Here is a 13,463-nt window from a genome sequence, read left to right on the forward strand (position 1 = left end):
CTAAACGAGATGTTAAAATCACCTGCGGCGAATTCAGCCAGAGTGCTCGCAATCCTGACCCTGACAAATGTCAAAGAGTTCAGGCCAAAAAAGCAGGGCGTCAATATTGCCCCGGTCCTTTAAACCACGATGCGGACAGACGTGGCCATATCCTTGTAGTATGATTGGGAATCTATCAGGCGTCGTAGTGTTTTTGTTTATCATTATTTGCCGCAACGTACCCAGCACAGCTGCAACATGCCTCATTTCCATGTCTATATATACCGTGCATCTCAAGCCCTCCAGAGACCAGACCAACTAGTAGGAGGATCAACAGCTAGCCAGAGATGGACAGCTCCCCGAGACCTCAGTACCTCGAGGATCAAGAAGCCCAGACCAAGGCAGGCGGAAAGCGAGGAGGGTGGATAACTCTTCCCTTCATAGTTGGTACGTGCATGCAGCCTCTCTGTCTGTCTGTCTCTCTCTCTCTCCGTGTTTTCATGGTCACTCACATGCATGCAGCCACCATGCTTGGGCTGGGACTGGCCGTCAACGGGACGACCAGCAACATGCTGGTGTACCTGCTCAAGGAGTACCACGTGGACGGCGTCAAAGCCGCGCAGATCGCCAACGTCGTCCGCGGCTCCCTCAACCTCGTGCCCATCGCCGGCGCTGTCCTCTCCGACTCCTACCTCGGCTGCTTCCCCGTCATCCTCGCCGGCGCCGCCATCAACGTTCTGGTCCGACCTCTACCGAATTAATTTGTGGCACTCCGTTTTGACCAACTTTGAGAGATGACAACAACTTTTCAAGCGTCATTTCACACTAGTCCTTCATAGAGCCGAACTATAAGTAGCGTCCGAAACACATCTTTAAAACTAAATGATACACCATGCGTTACCGCCGGAATTGCTTGCAATATATTTCAATGAAATTTGGTTATACAAATATGAATATTTGAATTAAGCATATATAAACAAAAACTAGCTAGCAATACATATTATTATATGTAACTATAAAAATTACTGAATATTTGTAGTAATAATATGAGGATAAAAATAAAACACATATTATTTATTGTGTTGATTATTTTATAGTGGTATTCATAAAAATAAATAGCATTGTGAAATGAATATTATCATGCATGCTTGGGTTTGAGGGAATGGGTTAGTGGGTGAATATTATCATGCATTTTCCCATGCATGTTGTATGATATGGTGACATGCTTGGGTTTGAGGGAATGGTCTAGTGGGTGCTAGCTATTTAGATATAGAAGACAGGAATAATATGAACATGAATATTTGGATTAATAGTGTAAGAGCAAAAAATGAAAATACATATGATTATTATATAATTATAAAATATATATTGAATATAAACATAATAGATTAAAACATTTGATTTTCTGCATGCATGCTTGCATTTTAGGTGGCCCTTGGAGGTGGCATAGTTCTATGTTGAGATAAATATGTTTGTGGACATCGCCTACTTAGTCATATAGGGTGTCCATATTCCTTTTCTGAACCTTCTTATGCATAATTTATTTCCATTTTAAGTACTCCCTCCAATTCCATAATTTTTGTCGTGGTTTTAGATCAAGACTAAGGTTTTAGTGTTCTAAAAAAGACTAAGGTTTTAGTTCTTGAACTAAAACCAAGACAAGAATTATGAAACGGAAGGAGTAATCTGCCGTGGAAGTATACTCTTATTTTTTTCTACTAATAAAAAGAAAGTCACGGTTCGATGTGCAACAGAAGTATTCGTATGGTCATGTCATGTAATATAATGTCAAGAAAAACATGTCCAACATGTCACGCTATCTGTCAAAATAACCATTTGAATTGTCCATGCATGACAACTTCACGTTTATCCGAAGATAATGACAAATAGCGACACATGCTCCTCGCGTAAAACAAAGAAAACTCTCTTTCGTGCAACTATCTCAAAATGCATACACTGATCATTTCATATCCAGATGTCAATAAATTATTACCATGAACTTTACACATAAATATTTTGAAGATGAGAGAGGCTTGAGAATGTAAATCCCCTGGTGACATGAAACTTTATAGTGATTATTATATCATTTTTTGTTGGTGCAAAAGCGATGTGCAAATTCTTAGGCGCGTGAGAACCCACTCACTCTTTGCACTTGTCATTTTTATGATGCAAACATTTTGTTCATATGTTCGCAACATGTCAACAAATCATCATTTACCACTGTCAACATCTTATCATACCATTAAGGAAACATCACTGCACAATGACTTTTATATGCTTCAACACCAGCAGTCCCTTATCGCCACAAATGAATGTAACAATCCATAGATTGAGTCGCTAGGGATCATTCGATTTGTAATATTTTGGAGGATTCCTATATGATCTTGTTAATTTTCCTATTCCCTTGATTAGGAAACCATGTAAACAGAATGAGCCCTTGGTTGTTTTCAGCATTCTCTTCCCTTTTATGCAACACAAAAAATTGAAGCACCGCAACAAAAACTGTTTCTCAGGCACTTGAGCCTGACGGTCCATTGCGAATGATCGTATTTTTTGTTAATATTGTTTTTCACGATGTAATTATACAGGCTTTTGTGTTGTTCACACTCACCGCGGCGCTGCCATCCCTGAGGCCGCCACACTGCACATTGTCGTCGGCTGAGTGCCAGCAAGGATCCCCCGGGCAACTCTTCATGTTGTACGCTGCCATTTGTCTTCTTGCCATTGGCGCTGGCGGGACACGTTTCAACATCGCGACAATGGGCGCGGACCAGTTCAGCAGCACGCGCGACAAGGACAGCTTCTTCAACTGGTACTTGGTCTTCCTCTACGCCTCTTTCATGCTCGGCGACACAGCCATCGTCTACATCCAAGACAGTGTGTCATGGGCGGTGGGATTTGGTGTTTGCCTCGCCACGACGGCATTCGGCACAATCATGCTTCTTCTAGGCGTGTGTTACTACCGGATGCCGGCGACAAAGGCCAGCCCGTACACAGAGTTGGCTCGCGTCATCGTGGCCGCCGTGCGCAAGGGTAGCATCCAAGTCGGCGGTGCGCAAGGCAGTGTGCAGTACAATGTGGGCGCCGGCGCTGTTGTGGACCCATCCGGCGATGGGGCACCAAGTAAAAGCTTAAGGTAAGCTAGTACGTAGGTGGCATTTCCTCTGTAGCTGTTTTCCAAACAGGACACCGGATTTGTGAATCATGCATCCGCTGGACCTTGTTCTTGCAGATTTCTGAATCGAGCCGCCATGATCACTACAAACGACAAATCATCCGTTTCCGGGGATGCGTCAGCTGGCGCCTGGCGGCTGTGCACGGTGCAGCAAGTGGAGGACCTCAAGGCCGTTGTCAGCGTCTTCCCGCTGTGGTCCTCCGGCATACTGTTGTTCATGTCGATCGGCGTGATGATCGGCATGATCGTCCTGCAGGCGCTTGCCATGGACCGCTCCGTCGGACCACACTTCAGCATCCCGGCGGGGTCGGTCGGCGTCAGCTGTCGCATCTCGTTCATCTTGGCCACCCTGGTCCTGGACCGCGCCATCTTCCCTCTCTGGCGCAAGATCACCGGCGGCACGCCACCGACCCCGCTGCAGCGCGTGGGCATCGGCCACGTGTTGAACGTGGGGGCCCTGGTCGCCGCCGCACTGGTGGAGCGCCGGAGGCTTGCACAGCCTGGCGTGCCCATGTCCGTGATGTGGCTCCTGTTCCCGATGGGAATCGCGGGGGTCGGGGAGGCCCTACACTTTCCTGGCAACATGGCCTTCTACTACCAGGAGTTTCCCAAGACGCTACGGAGCCTGGCTACGGCCATGGCGCCGATGCTTGTCGCGCTGGGGTTCTTCTCGAGCACCATGTTCATGGATGTGGTGACGCGGGTCACCGTGTGGCTGCCGGAGAACATAGACCATGGGAGGCTGGACAACGTCTACTGGACGCTTGCTGCGGTGGGCACATTCAACTTTGCCTACTTCCTCGCTTGCGACAGGCGTTACAAGTACCACAACTGCGCGTCGATGTAGGCAAGACCATCATGCGCGTGGTTTGTTTGTCCATGAGGTTGACAAGGGCTACCTCTTCGTGTATTATGTTTTCTGGGAAGAGTTGAGTTGCACCTTCCTATTTCGCAGCAAAGTGAACAAAATGGATGGAACATCGTAGCAAGGAAGGTCTTTGTGTTGATTGATGCGCACGACCTTACTTTATTACCAAGTGCCCAGCTGTTACAAAAGCCAAAAAGATCGGTCTACCGATCAAAGGCAATGCAGTCATTGCAGATACTTATGCATAGAAAATCACACTGCTACCTCACAAATTATTATTATTATTATTATTATTATTATTATTATTATTATTATTATTTTGAAAAGGAGGATTGACCCCTGGCCTCTGCATCTGGGCGACGCATGCAACCACTTTATTAATTATTCACAAAGACCTTACAAAGTAATACATGAGTAAGTCTGAAACCACCATCTCGGCAACATCTGTCACTACTCCTGTCAATTTGATGAAGGGGTGCCGATAGTCCGAGCCGAATACCAAACAGATTTTGCACCAAAGCCTAACATCTAAAGCCGGAGGCCCCAACCAAGCCACTTGCCGGGTGTAGGGCGCAAACCGGTCCGGCACACTCTCTGAGGCGGCGGCCGCCATCTTCCATCGATCCATCTTCAGAGCAGACGCTGACGCGTTGACTTTGTCAGGCCTGCCGTCGATGCCACCGTGACGCCAAACAACGCCTTCCTCTTGCGCGAATCCATCAACCCGCATCGGACGCCGGGACTCCACTGCGCCACGCTGCCGAGATCCATCGGCGTCGACGCGTATGATGAACACCGGTCCACCTTCTAATCCAGATCGCCGCCAATGCCCACCCAACGGCGTCCATAGTCAGGCAGCTCCCAAGGCAGCACCTTCAAGAAGGGAACGATGCCGAAGGCGCCGTCGCCACCCACCAAAGTTAGGGCTTTCACCTGGGAGACAAATGACATGGTGGAAGTACAAGTAGATCTGACGAGTGTCTCCATGGAGAAGAAAGCGGCGCCCTCAGGCGTCGCCGCTACCGCGGCCAAAAGGTCGACTAGGGATTTCTCCCGATCTGAATCCTCACCTCCAGCTCCGTACGCATTGAGTATTGGCAAGTATTTCGACCCAGATCCATACGGAGAAGCACACCTAGCAGGGGACGAAGGCTAAAAGGCGTCCCGATCCAGATCAGGCATCTTCGGGCGAGCCCAACCGGCAGTGTCCCGAACGGCCGGAAGGATCAGACGGAACAGCCATGTCCAATCCATGGCCTCACCCCAGATCGCCACACCGGCTGACCACGCAGAGGCAAGCTCCTCCCAATGGCTGAACTGATCAAGCGGATCTGATCCAGCCGCCTGCCCGAGCGCAAGAAGCTCCCCACTGCCACCTTCTTTGGCTGCGTCCAAGGCCTGCCCGGCGCCAGCCTCTGGCAGCGGCGAGGAATGGAGGGGACGCGGGGAAGCCTAGCGGCGCTCGCCCTGTCACCCTAGCGGGTGGCGCGAGGGACCTTCCGTGCGTACGCGAGGATCGGATTCTGAACAAAGCAGACGCTATCCAAAGTTTAGTGCAGCCTGCATTTCCGCATGTTGATTCTCATGTTTTGAGGCCGGTAGTATATATCGAAAAGGTCCCTAGCTTGCCTTATATACTTGGTCAAGCTAGGGTTACATGGCTCAGGATTGTGCATCGTTGGGTTCGGCGCCTTTGGTCCCGTCGAACCATGTCAAGCGCAGCTGTACTGCCACTTTCGTGCTTGCAAGTTGATACCTTCCTTGATCTATAGCTGGGCTCGAGAAGCTGATTCAGTTGGTGTGTCCATGTTCACTAACCCCCGAGTGTCACTCAACCCTCCTGAGAACGTTATGCAGGAATCGCTAAGTCTCTTTACGCTCGGTAGGAAGCTACTCGAGAAGGAATTTCATTAGTTGAATCATGGGGCCAGCATCCAGTCAGATTCCCATGATCCACTCCACCAATAGACGAATTGTTGAAGGGGAATGGTGCACCTCATGACGCTAGTAGAGTGCTCAAGAACCGAGGCACCACTGACGTTGTTTGCCATGTCACAGTCTTGATCGGTCCGTCCTGACTAACAAATAGCATCTCAAACAAGTGATGTTTCGGCCTCCCCCGTGCCTATAAGACCTACATGGGGAGAGAGGGCCAGGGTACCCAGACATACATGGGTAGGAGGAAGCTTAAGTAGTGTGGCTCGGGCATTTCTTCGAACACCTAGTGTTCATAGGAGGTGAGCTAGAGCACCACAAAGCTCTCCAATGGCAGGCAAGAAAAACAGAGCAGTGGAGTGCTCTGCTCGCCGGCGAGGGGTATATATAGGCACCTCATTGGTCCCGGTTCGTGGCATGAACCGGGACTAAAGGCCACCCTTTGGTCCCGATTCAAGCCACCAACCGGTATCAATGGTGGTGGGCCAGGAGCGAGGCCCATTGGTCCCGGTTCGTCCCACCAATCAGGACCAAAGGGTCCAGATGAACCGGGACCAATACCCCACGAAGCCCGGCAGGCCCCCTGGCCCCATGAACCGGGACCAATGGGCCCATGGGTCCCGACTCGTGACCGAACCGAGACTAATGGGCTTATCTGGTCCGAACGTATGCCCTATTTTCTATTAGTGGATATACGAAAACTTATTGTTCGACCAATCTCTCGTAGAAGGAGAGGTCGATCACTTCTCTCTGTATATGTTCATGACGATCTTCTGTAATTAATGGTTTCCTTCATTTGCTTACTAGATAGCTAGCGTGTTGAGTCCTCTCTATACGTGACGCCAAACAACGCCTTCCTCTTGCGCGAATCCATCAACCCGCATCGGACGCCGGGACTCCACTGCGCCACGCTGCCGAGATCCATCGGCGTCGACGCGTATGATGAACACCGGTCCACCTCCTAATCCAGATCGCCGCCAATGCCCACCCAACGGCGTCCATAGTCAGGCAGCTCCCAAGGCAGCACCTTCAAGAAGGGAACGATGCCGAAGGCGCCGTTGCCACCCACCAAAGTTAGGGCTTTCACCTGGGAGACAAATGACATGGTGGAAGTACAAGTAGATCTGACGAGTGTCTCCATGGAAAAGAAAGCGGCGCCCTCAGGCGTCGCCGCTACCGCGGCCGAAAGGTCGACTAGGGATTTCTCCCGATCTGAATCCTCACCTCCAGCTCCGTACGCATTGAGTATTGGCAAGTATTTCGACCCAGATCCATACGGAGAAGCACACCTAGCAGGGGACGAAGGCTAAAAGGCGTCCCGATCCAGATCAGGCATCTTCGGGCGAGCCCAACCGGCAGTGTCCCGAACGGCCGGAAGGATCAGACGGAACAGCCATGTCCAATCCATGGCCTCACCCCAGATCGCCACACCGGCTGACCACGCAGAGGCAAGCTCCTCCCAATGGCCGAACTGATCAAGCGGATCTGATCCAGCCGCCTGCCCGAGCGCAAGAAGCTCCCCACTGCCACCTTCTTTGGCTGCGTCCAAGGCCTGCCCGGCGCCAGCCTCTGGCAGCGGCGAGGAATGGAGGGGACGCGGGGAAGCCTAGCGGCGCTCGCCCTGTCGCCCTAGCGGGTGGCGCGAGGGACCTTCCGTGCGTACGCGAGGATCGGATTCTGAACAAAGCAGACGCTATCCAAAGTTTAGTGCAGCCTGCATTTCCGCATGTTGATTCTCATGTTTTGAGGCCGGTAGTATATATCGAAAAGGTCCCTAGCTTGCCTTATATACTTGGTCAAGCTAGGGTTACATGGCTCAGGATTGTGCATCGTTGGGTTCGGGGCCTTTGGTCCCGTCGAACCATGTCAAGCGCAGCTGTACTGCCACTTTCGTGCTTGCAAGTTGATACCTTCCTTGATCTATAGCTGGGCTCGAGAAGCTGATTCAGTTGGTGTGTCCATGTTCACTAACCCCCGAGTTTCACTCAACCCTCCTGAGAACGTTATGCAGGAATCGCTAAGTCTCTTTACGCTCGGTAGGAAGCTACTCGAGAAGGAATTTCATTAGTTGAATCATGGGGCCAGCATCCAGTCAGATTCCCATGATCCACTCCACCAATAGACGAATTGTTGAAGGGGAATGGTGCACCTCATGACGCTAGTAGAGTGCTCAAGAACCGAGGCACCACTGACGTTGTTTGCCATGTCACAGTCTTGATCGGTCCGTCCTGACTAACAAATAGCATCTCAAACAAGTGATGTTTCGGCCTCCCCCGTGCCTATAAGACATACATGGGGAGAGAGGGCCAGGGTACCCAGACCCATGTCACTCTCGTCTCCTTTATTGTGCTTCCCTTGCCTAGTGGTGCCCACTTATCAGCGAGAGAGAATCGTGAGTTCTCCAAACAAAGTGATGTTTTGGCATCCCCCATGCCTATAAGACAGACATGGGGAGAGAGGACCAGAGTACCAAGACTCATGTCGCTCTCATCTCCTTTCTCATGATTCCCTTTCCTAGTGGTGCTCACTTAACAGCAAGAGAAAATTGTGAGTTCTCTCGGCGCGCCTCGCCTACATCCAAGATTTACTGCGCTCTCGGTGCTTTCGTCTAGCATATCGCTATGCCGTTCTTAGTTACTTCTTCTTAAGATCCACCACCTCCATCCTCGACGCTGTTCGCACCTCAGGAACAATGGATCCATCCATGGGGGAGGATCCTATAGTAAGTGCGAATGCGGTTGAGGAGTACGAACAAGAGTCATCAGACATAGTATGGGCTTTGGCGAAGAATGGAACGGGTGACCCGAAGGAACCATCGGCATGGCGTCCTTCGACATTGACTCACCAAAAGATAGTAATAGCCTTATAATCCAAAAAGCGAGAGTTCTGTTGGAACTTTGGAAGTTGGACTTCCAGTAGTGTCATCACCACAACACCACCATATTAGATTCTAGGGTTCAAGATGAACCTTATTACCCGGTTCCATTGCCGAATTATAATTTTGCTTTACATGGGATATGTTGTTTGCTTGCTGGCTAGGTCCATAGCTTCCTTGAGGAACTAGTTTATTTTTTGTATGGGAGCAACAACATGGACATGAGATGAAGTGAATAATGAACAAATATGAACAAAATAAAGACATAAATATCGTTTTTCTCAATCAGCCAGTCATAGAAACGCCGACAACGTCAACAAAATAACATGGCACACCAAGATAATAACTTTACCAAATAAACACGACACGCGTATGTAGCAGTATATCAGCTAAAAGAATAGAGGAAATCACACGGTGGCCGGCCAGCTAGGCGCGCCGTGCCCTGTGTATATATCAGTGCACGCCACCGGCGCCGTGCTTGTGGTTGTGGCCGCCGACGCCTGCGTTCTTGTGGAGGCGGTGCTCCATGGCGGCCTCACGGTGCGCGACCTTCTCTTGGTGCAGCTGCGCCTCAGCGGTACCGACCTTGGCCTTGCCACTCTCGTGCGCTAGCTGCCTCTCATTGTGCGACCTCGACGTCGCAGCCTCTGTGTTCTTTGCTAGTTTGGCCCACACGATCTTCGCCTTGGCCCTCAGCGCGCTTGCGCCGTCCTTCACCTTCACCTTCGCTTGCTGCATCTCTCGGCTGATCCTTGTGGTTTTCTTGGGTACTCTTCCCGTTGTCTAGTTTTTTTCGGGGAGTTCCTGTTGTCTAGTTAGCTTGAGCTTCTTCTTCTTCTTCTTTTCTGTTTTCTTGTCGATCAGCGTTTCTATACAGGTGAAGTGGTGGTCCAGGTGGGTGAGCTGGTGCGCAAATTAGTAGAAAACAGGGCTTTGGTCCAGGCCAGATAAGAGCATTAATCCCGGTTCTGTTACGAACCGGGACCAATGGATGCATTAGTCCCAAACCCATGTCGCTCTCGCCTCCTTTATTGTGCTTCCCTTGCCTAGTGGTGCCCACTTATCAGCGAGAGAGAATCGTGAGTTCTCCCAACAAAGTGATGTTTTGGCCTCCCCCATGCCTATAAGACAGACATGGGGAGAGAGGACCAGAGTACCTAGACTCATGCCGTTCTCATCTCCTTTCTCATGCTTCCCTTGCCTAGTGGTGCTCACTTAACAGCGAGAGAGAATTGTGAGTTCTCTCGGCGCGCCTCGCCTACATCCAAGATTTACTGCGCTCTCGGTGCTTTCGTCTAGCATATCGCTTTGCCGTTCCCTTAGTTACTTCTTCTTAAGATCCACCACCTCCATCCTCGACACCGTTCGCAGCTCAGGAACAATGGATCCCTCCATGGGGGAGGATCCTATAGTAAGTGTGAATGCGGTTGAGGAGTACGAACAGGAGTCATCAGACATAGTAGGGGCTTTGGTGAAGAATGGAAAGGGCGACCCGAAGGAACCATTGGCATGGCGTCCTTCGACATTGACTCACCAGAAGATAGTAATAGCCTTATAATCCAAAAAGCGAGAGTTCTGTTGAAACTTTGGAAGTTGGACTTCCAATAGTGTCATCACCACAACACCACCATATTAGATTCTAGGGTTCAAGATGAACCTTATTACCTGGTTCCATTGCCGAATTATAATTTTGCTTTACATGGGATATGTTGTTTGCTTGCTGGCTAGGTCCATAGCTTCCATGAGGAACTAGTTTATTTTTTGTATGGGAACAACAACATGGACATGAGATGAAGTGAATAATGAACAAATATAAACAAAATAAAGACATAAAAATCGTTTTTCTCAATTAGCCAGTCATAGAAACGCTGATAACGTCAACAAAATAACATGGCACACCAAGATAATAATTTTACCAAATAAACACGACACGCGTACGTAGCAGTACCTCAGCTAAAAGAATAGAGGAAATCACACGGTGGCCGGCTAGCTAGGCGGCCGTGCCCTGTGTATATATCAGGGCACGCCACCCGCGCCGTGCTTGTGGTTGTGGCCGCTGACGCCGGCGTTGTTGTGGAGGCGGTGCTCCATGAGGCCTCACGGTGCGCGACCTTCTCTTGGTGCAGCTGCGCCTTAGTGGCTGACCTTGGCCTTGTCACGCTCGTGCGCCAGCTGCCGCTCATTGTGCGACCTCGACGTCGCAGCCTCCGTGTTCTCCACCAGTTTGGCCCACACGATCTTCGCCTTGGCCCTCAGCGCGCTTGCGCCGTCCTTCACCTTCACCTTCGCTTGCTGCATCTCGCTGCTGATCCCTGTGGTTTTGTTGGGTACTCTTCCCGTTGTCTAGTTTTTTTGCCAGAGTTCCTGTTGTCTAGTTAGCTTGAGCTTCTTCTTCTTCTTCTTCTCTGTTTTCTTGCCGATCAGCGTGAGTTTCTATAAAGGTGAAGTGGTGGTCTAAGTGGGTGAGCCGGTGCGCACATTAGTAGAAAACAGCGCTTTGGTCTAGGCCAGATAAGAGCATTAATCTCAGTGCTGTTACGAACCGGGACCAATGGATGCATTGGTCCCGGTTCGCGAGGCCAGGGCGCCCGTCGGGCCTCGGCAGGCACAAGTCCCGGTTCATCTGAACCCTTTAGTCCCGGTTCCAGCCACGAACCGGGACTAAAGATCAGTCTTCTGTCCCGGTTCTAGCCACCAACAAGGACTAAAAATGTGCATATATATGTGATCGCCCCTGCCCGCTCACTCCTCTGTTTTTTGGCCGGCCTTTGTGTGGGAGGTGTGCTGCTCTCTGTTCTAATCTCTTATGCACATAAGGTGTTCGATGAAATGCCCGAGCCACACTTAAGTTTTCTCCTCTTCAAGCTCGACCTCCCAGCTCCATTTTTCCCAAGATTTGTCTAGGTTTGGCGGTCCGTCCCGCCCGTCCCCATCCTCACAGCCGTCGATCGCCCGTGCTGATCTCGTCGCCGGCGCCACCGTGGTGAGCCTCTTGTCCTTATCTTCTTTCTAAAAGAAAAAAGTCTTACTTGTATGATTTAGATAGATACTTGTATACTTTTATTACTTTTATTATTGTTTGTTATTATATAGTGCCATGGTTTTGGTATCCGCCCCCGTCGACCCTCGTCCTGTCTATGATTCGGATGTGGTATATTATCTTTTATAATTATTTGTTTCATTTAGTGTTTATGAAAATTATGCAGACCAACGTGACATAGATAATTTTATCTAGGAGGTATGTGAACCGGAAATTCCAACCGACCCTCTTCTCGAGATGTTAAATTTAGTTGAGAAAGAAAAAAATTACTTGAAGAAAAAAATGAAAAGACTTAAGGAGGAGAAGATGGAATTGGAGTTGCATGTTGCCGATGTCGTCGATGATCACCAGATCAAGATGGATGCAATGCGCTTGAAGAACAGAAAGATTAGAAAATATGCCATTGATACTGAGGCTTGTTATCATTATGTTGTTGGATCAATTGTTACCCTAGTTGCGATTATGATCGCATTTTTTGTTGCATTTAAATGTTTGACATAGTTGCATGCTAGTTTCAATGTATGTTTTAATTAGATGCTCTAGAGAGCCATATGTTGTTCTATGAGAACTATGTATGAACTTTATTATTTATTTTTTCAGTAATAGCATTTGATCACTAATGTACTTGGTTTTAATGTGATGATGAACTTGTATTAATTTCGTCACTTCTCTATTCATGATGTTTTGTTATTAATTTTGATACACTTAATTATAAATGCACACAGATGAACCAGCAATGGACGTACGGTGACCGACGTACCTCCGAGTACATTGATGGCATGCATAATCTTCTCAGAGTGGTTGAGGCAAACAAGTTGAATAGTTTTATGTATTGTTCATGTACTGTCTGTGAGAACATGTTTGTAACATCCCAATTTTCTATTTGGATATTTATAATAGATCATTCATATGCATCCATGATTTATGCATTTTGCCCCATTTGTTTTATTTGAATTTTGATCCAAGGAACTTTGAGCAACTCAAGGACCAAAAGAGAGAGTTGGAAGTTTCTCTAAAAACCAATTTTGAATTTTTTCGAAGTTGGGAGTTTGGATCAAATTTAGTTTCACCAAAAAAAATTCATTTCCATTATATCAAAAATAAAATAAAGAGAGAAGATAAAATGACATCTTCAAAAACACAAAGAAAATATTGGAAATTGAATTTGGAACCAAAATATATTTGTTGAGTTTTATTTGCAATTTATTTTATTAGCACATCAAAAAGTTTATTTTTGAAAACTTGCATTTTTAGGCCAGATAAAAGTTCACTAGGTCATATATATAAGACCATATAACTATGTGAATTTTCTGGAATTTTTAGGCTAACTTTTATTTGTATTTTTGGGGTTTTCTTTGCTTCTGTAAAAAAAACGTTTAAAAAAATGTGGGCAGCCAAGGCCCAAGGAAGGCCCGGCCTTCTTCACGACAAGAGGTCGTCTTCAACCTCGCGTACGTTACAGCATGCACGCACTCAGCATCACGTGTTCTTCCACCCAGCGCCCCACCCTCTTCCTTCATCTCCCTCGCTCAACTGACTTCCTGAATCGGTTCCCCTCGCCTCCCTCTACCCCTTCCCCTTCCTAGTGCGC

General features: G+C 48.4%; 2 protein-coding genes and 1 pseudogene across 2 annotated transcripts; 1 reads left to right on the top strand and 2 right to left on the bottom strand.

Annotated features, from left to right (window-relative positions):
• Window positions 1-295: 295 nt before the first annotated feature.
• LOC119288061 (protein NRT1/ PTR FAMILY 2.3-like) lies at window positions 296-4,226 on the top strand. The gene is made up of 4 exons (XM_037567680.1): window positions 296-426; window positions 502-719; window positions 2,568-3,115; window positions 3,212-4,226. Exons 1-4 carry the CDS (start codon window positions 327-329, stop codon window positions 3,999-4,001), a joined length of 1,656 nt encoding a protein of 551 aa, XP_037423577.1. The 5' UTR covers window positions 296-326; the 3' UTR covers window positions 4,002-4,226.
• A 5,059-nt stretch (window positions 4,227-9,285) lies between these two features.
• On the bottom strand, window positions 9,286-9,570 carry LOC119289811. Its single transcript, XM_037569024.1, has one exon. The coding sequence runs from the start codon at window positions 9,568-9,570 to the stop codon at window positions 9,286-9,288; it is 285 nt and encodes a 94-aa protein (XP_037424921.1).
• A 1,190-nt stretch (window positions 9,571-10,760) lies between these two features.
• LOC119289812 lies at window positions 10,761-11,130 on the bottom strand (annotated as a pseudogene).
• Between the last annotated feature and the right edge of the window lie 2,333 nt (window positions 11,131-13,463).

Source organism: Triticum dicoccoides, chromosome 4A (assembly GCF_002162155.2).
Source record: "Triticum dicoccoides isolate Atlit2015 ecotype Zavitan chromosome 4A, WEW_v2.0, whole genome shotgun sequence".
Classification (NCBI taxonomy): Eukaryota; Viridiplantae; Streptophyta; class Magnoliopsida; order Poales; family Poaceae; genus Triticum; species Triticum dicoccoides.